The 10,160-nt window shown below is 39.2% G+C and overlaps 1 protein-coding gene across 2 annotated transcripts in view; it reads left to right on the top strand.

Annotated features, from left to right (window-relative positions):
- The window catches only part of TOPBP1 (DNA topoisomerase II binding protein 1), an 81,073-nt gene that overhangs the window by 50,678 nt on the left and 20,235 nt on the right, over positions 1-10,160 (top strand). For both annotated transcript variants that reach the window (XM_006169279.3, XM_006169278.3), the window contains 4 exons: positions 534-697; positions 1,304-1,441; positions 3,883-3,972; positions 4,139-4,300. In XM_006169279.3, the coding sequence (XP_006169341.1) occupies positions 534-697; positions 1,304-1,441; positions 3,883-3,972; positions 4,139-4,300 (554 nt within the window). The remainder of the gene's footprint in view (positions 1-533; positions 698-1,303; positions 1,442-3,882; positions 3,973-4,138; positions 4,301-10,160) is intronic.

Below are 10,160 nucleotides of genomic sequence, written 5' to 3'. Positions count from 1 at the left end.
TAAGAAAAAATGGGAGATTGAAATTAGGATGGCAAAATTTTGTTAATTTTAGAATCCAGGCAGCCAGTGTATAGGTGTTTATTTGACTGTTTTATCTACTTTTATATTTTAAATTTTCATAATAAAACTTATTTCATGGGACCAGCAGTTAGCGTAATGGCTATGTCACTGAACTCCCTGATCTCTATCATGGTTTGAGTCCCGGACCTGGTGGATTAAACTCACGCTGGGCATGTGTGCATATGTTCCCAAGATCCCAAGAGGAGAATGGAGAAGGGATTGCAGCGCGGCCATCCCCCCGGGGGATGATTCTCACTTTCTATCTCTCTGTCTGTCTCTTACCGGTGACCGCACATGCTGTATAGCAAAAACCTCTCCAAAAAAAAAGGTACTTCATGTATACACACACACAGTGTTCTTTGGTTTAGGCTGTTTAGGGTGTTTTGTTTACAAATCATTTGTGTACATAGTTGAAAAAACTTTTTTCCTGAAAAGAGTATCAGTTAAGTGCAGCTGATGTTTCTCTGCCTCAGGTGGATCGGTGATAGAGAAGCAGTGCTTCGATCCCAAGTGCACACACATTGTTGTGGGACACCCACTTCGAAATGAGAAGTATTTAGCGTCAGTGGCAGCTGGGAAGTGGGTACTCCATCGCTCTTACCTTGAAGCATGCAGGACAGCTGGACATTTCGTGCAGGTGTGTACTCAAACTCATGTGAAGGTTTACTCTACATGTTGGGGCCGGGTGACCAGCAGTGGGCGTAATGGCTATGTTGCTGGACTCTCACGTAGTCGACCCGTGCAACCAATTATTTCTGATGCCTAGTTAAAAACCAGATATACTTGACTATTTCGAGCCAAATTAACATATTCTGCATGCATATAAAATGATACTCATGTATATACTCTACGTATTTATGATAACTGAGTGTATAGCTCTAATGTGTAGACTGTGGGCTCTTCTAGTAGAGAAATCTGAACACAGCACAGTGGCTCTCCCCATATTGTGATTCAAAAGGTTGTTGGGCAAAATGGGGGAGCAGATGATGGCACAGCAGTAACATGTGACACTCAAAGGGGCAAACCCACACCGGGAGGTTCGGGTTCATGCCCAGAGACTTCTGTAAGCATGCCAGCCACCTGCATGCCTGTGACCGGAGCTAGCTGAAACTCAGGGTGGGTCATGGCATCAGGCCCTTCGGGAGTGCTCTGTGTCTCCCCATCTCACTCATGGAAGATATAAATAATGCTTTAAAAAGATGCAAGTTTCAAAAAAATGTTGTTGGACCAATCAATCCTCTAGGAAGAAGACTATGAATGGGGATGTAGCTCCATACTTGATGTTCTGACTGGAATCAATGTACAGCAGCGAAGACTAGCACTGGCAGCAATGAGATGGAGGAAAAAAATCCAGCAAAGGCAAGAATTAGGCATTGTTGAGGTAATAATACGCATGCTTATATACGTAAATGCATGACATTAAATATTGCGCCTCTTCCAGAATTATTTTTAAGGAAAATATATTTGACCAAACAGAAGTGCTTCATATTTGTCTTTTATTCTTTGACTGATATACTTAGGTTGGGCCTTCTAAATTGAGCTTAATGTTAATTTCTTAGTGGGTCTTTTTTTTTTTTTCTTAAGAATTATTTAAATAATTTTATTTAAATTTGAACAGAGTGAGAGAGAGAAAGAGAGGGAAAGTGAGAAAGCAAGCCAACAGGTCCAGGACTCGAACTGCAATTCGCCATGGGGGAGTCCAGTGCCCTTAACCACCCCGCCATCTGCTGACCCCAATTCTTAGTTCTTCTAATTGTGTTTAATAGTAAGATATATATTACATTGTTGGCCAAGTCATGATGTATTTTTTCTATGTTTTTCTGTGCAAAAATGCATCATGACTTTTCTGAACACCCTATAATGTTGCTGACTCCATGTCCTAGTGGTTAAGGGAGCAAGCTAACCGTTGTTTGGATCTTTACCTAGAGGCGTGGTGATCACACGATACATGTGCATGTGTGTCCCAAATCTCAAAAGGTTGGAGAAATGGAGAAGAAGGGATTGTGGTGTGAATAGGCCCTCTAGGGGGTAATTTTTATTTCTCCCTGTCTTGCTCGCTCTCTTTCTGGTGAGCATACTCGCCCCCTGGTAATAAAATAATAATAATGACAGTGTATATGCGTGGGCTGGCAGGTAGTATGGTGGTTAGGGGCCTAGACTGTCACATGGCTGACTGCTGACTGCAGTTTGAATTTTTCCTGGAGGCTTGCTTTCTCAGTTTCCCTCTTTCATTCTTTCACTCTCTGTGGTCAGATTAAATAATAATACTTTTAAAAATTAAATAAAATAATTATTCTTTAGAAATGTATAAAATGTGACCCATATTGGATTTCTTTTCAGCATCTAGTTTCAGAGGTTCTTAACCTAGAAAGCTATATACTTTGGATGTCAGAAAAATGTGTTCTCATTTTTACTAATTCCAAGTTAGCATTTCCTTTTAATTAATTAATTAATAAGGCAACAAATTACACTATTAACCATATTTGTGATTTTGTACCAACAGAAATCAGATATTTTTGTTTTGCAGTATAATTGTAACCATTTTGAAATACTCTGTGGGGGGAGGGGCAGCAGATGGTGTAGCAGTTATGTTGCTGGACTCCCACATGGCCAACCACAGTTTCAGTTCTAGACTGGTGGCTTGAACATCATGCTGGGTGCATTTGTGTGGTTGCCCAAGATCCTGGGAGGAGAATGGAGGAAAAGGGATTGCAGTATGTCATCCCCTTAGGAATTTTTCACTTTCCCTCTTTCTCTCTTTCTCTCTCTGCGAGTACACACTCCCTAAGGCAGAAGCCTCCAGAAAAGATAGAAAAAAAAATTCTGCTTATGTTTATCACTACCTTAAAATCATAGTAGTTATTAGACTCACCACTGGGTCTTGTAATTTAATTCTTTAATATAAAGCCCATATATTATATTATACATAAATTTATTTTTAATTTTGGACAACTTTCAATAAAATGGTTTCCTTCGTATCCCTTTATATTTTATTTTGAATGTTTAAAAATAAAACATTCATATGGTATGAGAATTGCATCTCAGTACAGCTGTCACATTTATTTATTCTTTTTTTTTTTTTTTTTTTTTTTTTTTTTTTTTTTTTTTTTTTTTTTTTTTTAATTTTGCCAGAGGGTACATGTACTCACTGGAGAGGATCAGAGACATGGAAAGTGAGAAAGCATCCCCATGGGGGAATGACCACACTGCAATCATTTTTTCCCCAGTTTCTCCCTCCTTTTGAATCCTGGGCATGTAAACACAAGTGTTCAACCTGTTTCCCAAGTTTCCAGGGACTTGAACTGTGCAGTTGGTCACATGGGATCCAGCCATTTTAACCACCACACCATAGGCTGACCCTAAAGCTACTAAATTCCTTCAAGAAAGGGTCCATAGTTCACAAAAAGTGTTGAGAACCTTTGAGTTAGACAGTCTTTCATGTTGTATTTCAAGCTTTCTGATATCTTCTAATCTTTGTTAGCCTGGATTTCCTTTCCTTAATTGCATTGGCTCTGTTAATTGTTGTTCTCTATTTAATTGTGAGAAAAAGGAAAATACTGTTAAAGATTAAACATACATCAAGCTGCTTTGTTTTGGTGTTACCTGGTCATTAAAGATTTTGTTCCCATTCATTCCTCAAGTATTAATGGCCTGCTGTGTGTCATATACCATGGCTGTGAAAAGATTGCACTGTGGAAAAAATAGAGGTTATAAGGCTATTATTCGTGGATGTAAAACTCAATCTACTAATAAGTCATGCATTATATTATTTTGCCATTTATTTTGTAAATGATATCAACACTGATTGCTTTCTGTTTGTAGGGGGCATTCAGCGGGTGGAAGGTTATTTTACATGTTGATCAGTCCCGAGAAGCAGGGTTTAAACGCCTTCTTCAGTCAGGAGGAGCAAAGGTTCGTATTGAATCAATTTTCTGGATTTTTACGTGAATTACTATCTAACCAAGGCAGTTGTGCATCAGCTATTCACTTTCTGTGCTTTCCGAGATGGTCATTAAGCACATACACACCTTGAGTATTCTGGGTACTGATCAATTGTGATACCTATTGTTTTCATTAGGTGCTACCCGGTCATTCTGTGTCCTTATTTAGAGAGGCCACACATCTGTTTTCTGACTTTAACAAAATGAAGCCAGATGACTCCAGAATTAATGTAGCAGAAGCTGCGGCCCAGAATGTGTACTGCTTGAGAACAGAATACATCGCTGATTATCTTACACAGGTTTGTGAGAGTCTGTCCTCGACTTCCTTTTTAGGAGATACATGTATGTGTAAAAAAGGAACTGCAAATCACAGCCCTTGGCTTGCTATAATAATAGAAACAGGTAGACATTTAGCCTCGGAAGTTAAATATGAAAAGGGTATAGAAACTAAGTACCGCTAACAGCTTTAAAAGTACTCTTTATAATGTTGAAATACAAAGAAAATATTCCAGGAGGCCAAGGGAAAATATTTTTCCAAATAGCCTTTTGCATTAATATATAATAATTTACCTCTGTAAATTGGTAAATTAAGTGTAGTGTATGGAGGGCTTACTATACTCATGGTCTAGAACTAGCCTATGTTGTATGATTTGAGTGTACATAGAAAAGTCTGATGATCAGAGTGCCTGAAAGGCCATCGGGAATTAGTGAGGGTGACATGTAATCATGTCTTACTGTGAAGGTTTTCCAGTGGAAAGGTGTAAAAGTAAGGGGAAGCTCAAATCAGCCTGCCTCCTCATTTTATAACTATGTTTGGGAGTTGCTCGGGATTTTTATTTATTTATTTATTTATTTATTTATTTTGCTATAGGGCAGTGTGTTTGCCAGAGAGGGACAGAGGGAGGGGGAAAGTGAGAAATCACTCCCCAGGGAAAATGACCATACCACAGTCCCTTCTCCAGTCTCCTCTTGGGATTTTAGGCATGCACACACATGTGCCTGGCATGATTCTCAAGCCACTGGTTCTGGGAGTCAAACCACATAGCCAGCCATGTGGAATCCAATGCCTTGACCTCCATATCATCAGCTGGCCTGCTTAGGATTTAATAGGAAAAAATGCCTGAAATATAACATGAAGGTTTTGTTATAAAGCAGTGGATATACTAAGAATTAGTGACGTAGTGGGACCAGCGAGTGGCATTGTGGTTAAGGTGCTGGATGCTCCCACATGGCTGACCACAGTTTAAATCCTGGACCTGGTGGCTTGCTTTCTCACCTTCTCTCTCTCTTTCTGTCTGTGTGTGTGTCTCTGGTCAAAATAAAAATGAATGAATGGATAAATAAAGTTAAATAAATAATTTTTAAAAAATTAGTGACCTAGTAATAACTCTTCTTGAGCACCTAAATAGCTTGGGGGAAAAAAAGCAAGCTTAGTTTATTGATTCATGTATGGTTATAAAAATTTACTCAAGGAGAATTGGAGGATATAGAGAACTCTATCATATCTCCTCTACAATTTCCTTCCTGATGATTCTTTTTTTTAGAGGTTTTTGCTATAGGGCGCGTGCGCTCGCCAGACAGACAGAGAAAGACATAGAGACAGAAAGCGAGATATCACCCCCCAGGGGGGATGGCCACTCCGCAATCCCTTCTCCTTCATTCTCCTCTCGGGACCCTGGGCACACACACACACGCGCCCGACGTGAGTTTTAAGCCACCGGGTCCGGGACGTGAACCGCGTTCAACCACATGGGAGTCTAGCGACATATCCATTACGCTAACTGCTGGTCCCCCTTCGTGATGATTCTTGATAAGAACCAGTATTTATTGCTCTCCCCCGTACTGTGCTGCTGTGTTTATACATTTTTTTCTTAACTTCTATAGCTAGAACCTCAAGTATTGCCGCTAAATTTAGAAGACTACACACCCTGTCTTAGTCACTATCACAGGTGGAAAGCATTCAATATTTAAATATGTCGGTTATAGGTTTTTATAGACTTTATTTTTTTTTTAATCAGGTTGAGGAAATACACACACACACACACACAATTTGCCAGAGGGCACATGCATTTCCTGGAAAGGGACAGAGAAAGGCAGAGGGGAGTGAGAAAGTACTCCTATGAGGATGATCGTGCCACTCTTTTCTTCATTGTACCTTTCTTTCAGATTTTTGGGCATGCACACATATGTGCCCCTGTTGGGTGTTTTTGTTTTGCTTTGTTTCAAGCCACTGGGTCCAGGACTGAACAACATAGTTGGCCATGTGGGATCCAGGTGCACTAACCACCGTGCCATTGACTAGCCCAGAGATTGATTTCTGTCATATGTTTTTCCCACTTTTGGGAACAAGTAGTTAGTGTAATGGCTATGTCGCTGGACTCCCACGGAGTCGACTGAGGTTCGCGTCCTGGACCCGGTGGCTTAAAACTCACGCCGGACGCGTGTGCGTGCATGCCTAAGATCCTGAGAAGAGAATGGAGGAGAAGGGATTGCGGCGTGGCCATCCCCCCGGGGGGTGATTTCTCGCTTTCTGTCTCTATGTCTCTTTCTGTCTGGCGAGCGCACGTGCCCTATAGCGAAAACCTCTCCTCTCCAAAAAAAAAAAAAAATTTTTTTCCCACTTTTGAAGTTACGCATTTTCTTTTATTCTGTTACTGTGGTGAATTGCATTAATTTGCAAATGTTATGCTTAATGAACCCAGTCTACTTAGTAATGGCATATTAATTTCTGTATATATTGCTAGATTTGAGGGGATATTAGGGTGTAATTTTCAATTTGTTGTTATTTTCATCATATTTTCTTATTGGAGTTTTATCAGCAAGGAAGGAATTTATCTTTCTGTGGTTTTTGAAGAATCCATGTAAGATGGTTATTTCTTTAATATTTAAATGTCTGGATGGCTTTGTTATAAAAACTAAATTTTAACCAACCAGCTTTGAGTTCTGTTAATTTTTTGTCATCTACTTTCTATTTCATTGTGTTCTGCTCTTTATTTCCATTTACCTTGAGTTTACTTTGTTGTTTCTAGAGTCTTGAGGTTAAACTTTAAAAAAAACTTTTTGTAAACTAATTTATTTTACATTTTACATTCTTTCACTGAACATCATCACAGCATACAAAATATGATTTCTCATCCAGAATACACTGTATAGTGGCTTACTTTTACGTTGTTGTCAACAAATAATTGTCCATTTCTTTTTTTGGGGAAAGGTTTTTGGTATAGGACATGTGCACTTACCAGAGAGACAGAAACAGACAGAATACAAGAAATCACCACCCCCCCCCACCCCCGGGAGGAAGGCCATGCTGCAATCCCTTTTCCTCTATTCTCCTCTCAAGATCTTGGGCACGCATGCACATACACCTGGTGTGAGTTTAAGCCACTGGGTCTGGGACTCGAACAGCAGTTGACTACATGGAAGTCCATCAGAATAGCTATTATTCCAACTGCTGTTCCCAATTTCTTGTTTCTTGTGTATGTGTGTGTATGTTTTTTTCTCCCCCTGCCATTTCCCATCCTCCTCCCACGCGTCTCAGGTATCTGCAGTTGCTTTCCATTTTTTTTTTACTTTTTCCCACATTTTATTGACTCACAAAATACTTTAATGATTCTAACTACTTTCAATAGCAAGTTCAGCTGATATATACTTATTTGTGAACACACATTTACTTTAGGCATGAAACTGAGTAGAATGAATATACTATAAATTAGCACTTAATGGGGCTACATAGTTTACTGTGGTCATTAACTAGGTATTTTTCAATATGTTTTTTAATTTCACGAACAGCAGTTTTAGCTTTAATAAATCAAAAAGTGTTAAGAAAACTTTGCTTAAGACTTAAGGTCAGGAAACAGGTTAGGATTCTGTTCAAATAGTAGATACACGAATCTATTGACAGTTCAAGAGAAGACAGAGAGCCTTAAATCTGAAAAATAAGCATAGAAGAAGATGGGTAAGTAATGTTTTAGTCAAAAGTCATAAAATCCCATTTCACCAGTTCAGTCTGATGTATTTAACCTGTCTTCTATTGTGGTCCAACCTTTCCATTTAAATTCTGGAAGATAACATTCAACTCTGGGCTTGTCCCTACCATTATGTTGGCCATTTTCTTAGTTGTTTTTGAACTCTTATTTCTGTCTGTCTGTATTTAGCTTTTCTGTTATAAAACTTCCTTCAGAATGTCTTGGAGAGCTAGTCTGGTGTCGGTAAATTCTTTCAGTTTTTTTTTTTTATCTGAGAATGTTCTTGTCTTCTCTTCCCATATGAAGGATAATCTTGCTGAATATAGTATTCTTTATTGAAGTTGTTTTTCACTCAACACTTTGAGTATATTTTCCCATTCTTTTCTTGCTCACATTGTTCCTGACGAGAGATCCGCTGTTAGCCTAATTGGGTATCCTCTGTAGGTAACTTGACATTTCTGTCTTTCCAATTTTAGTATCCTGTCTTTGTGGTTTTGATCAATCTGGCTATAATGTGTCTTGGAGTTGATGTTCTTGGGTTGATTCTATTTGGGGTCCTTTGTATTTCTTGAGTCTGGATCTTCGAATGTCTCTCTAGGTTTGGAAAGTTTTTTTCCAGGATTTCATGGAATAGATTATCAGTGCCCTTATTAGTCTCTTCACCTTCTTGGATACCAATTATCTGGATGTTTGGACATTTAATTGTATCTAGTATTTCTTGTATATTCCCATTTTGGGGGGCTATTTTCTCAGTATTTGTGGTGGATTTTTCTAGGCTAGTGATTCTGTTCTCTGCATTTGAGATTTGATTTTCTGTGTGATCTAGTCTGTTTTTAATACTTTCAAGGGAGGTTTTTACTTCCTATACTATATCCTTCATCTCTGACAGTTCCATTTGATTCATTTACATGGTATATAGTTCTTCTTTCAGTTCTCGCAAGAACTTCCTCACCTGGAACTCATGGCTCCTTTCTCCTACCTCTTCTGGAGTTCATTGTGTCTCTTCTCTTTCATCTGTGTTAGCTTTGTCATTATGAATATTCTAAATTCTTTATCAGACATTTCTGTGAGTTCCATTGTACTGTCTGAGTAGAAAGAGGAGTTACCCTTTTTCCTTGGGGGAGAGGTATTTTCTTAGTTTCTCATATTTCTTGTGCCTCTGTGGTGATTTCTAGTCATCTGATGGGTTATTCATTACTTCCTCATTTCTAGAAGTTCAATCTGAGCATTCAGGGGCATGCAGGAGGAGATAAACTGCAAACTCGTTGCTGTTCCATTTTTCTTCCTTTGTGTGGCAGATTCAGTGAGGAATATGTTGACCCTAGTAGTATTCAGATGTTGCGCTGCAATTCACTTAGACTTGTCTAGGCACTCAGTGCGTGGTTACTGAGCAGCAAAGTGATGAGGTGAAAGAAAAAGGATAAGAATACAAAAAAAGAAAAAAAAGGAAAACAAAATTTATTTATTTTAAAAAACAAAAAAATGAAATCACTATTTCTCAGATCCCATGACAGACTCACTCTTCTTCTGAAGGCCTGCCATTTTTGCCTCTCCTAAATGAAAGGGGGGAAAGGGGATTATTAGCACAAAGGAGGAGCTGAGAGACAAATTTTTACCTTAAAAATTTAAGAAAAACGGAGCAGTGTGAAGAAGGGGCGAGAGCAACTTCTGGACCGACCAAAGCCTGCGCGCTGCTGCATCTCCCATGTCTAGTGTCTACGTCCTGTCGTTGCCACCATGCCTAAGAGAAAGGCTGAAGGGGAGGCTAAAGGAGATAAAGCCAAGGTGAAGGCCGAATCACAGAGAAGATCTGCAAGGTTGTCTGTGAAACCTGCTCCTCCAAAGCCAGAGCCCAAGCCTAAAAAGGCCCCTGCAAAGAAGGGAGAGAAGGTACCCACAGGGAAAAGCTGATGCTGGCAAGGATGGGAATAACCCTGCAGAAAATGGAGATGCCAAAACAGACCAGGCACAGAAAGCTAAAGGTGCTGGAGATGCCAAGTGAAGTGTGTGCATTTTTGATAACTGTACTTCTGATGACTATACAGTTTGAAATACTATTTTTTATCAAGTTTTATAAAAAGAATTTTTTTTTTTTAAGCTATGTTGTTAGCACACAGAACACTTCATTGTTGTTTTTTGGGGAAGGGGCATTTGTCACTAATAGAATGTCTCTGAAGCTGGATTGATTTGGACA

The sequence above is a fragment of the Tupaia chinensis genome, unplaced genomic scaffold, assembly GCF_000334495.1.
Source record: "Tupaia chinensis unplaced genomic scaffold, TupChi_1.0 Scaffold146961_1, whole genome shotgun sequence".
NCBI lineage: Eukaryota > Metazoa > Chordata > Mammalia > Scandentia > Tupaiidae > Tupaia > Tupaia belangeri.
This window is presented reverse-complemented; position numbering and strand designations above follow the sequence as displayed.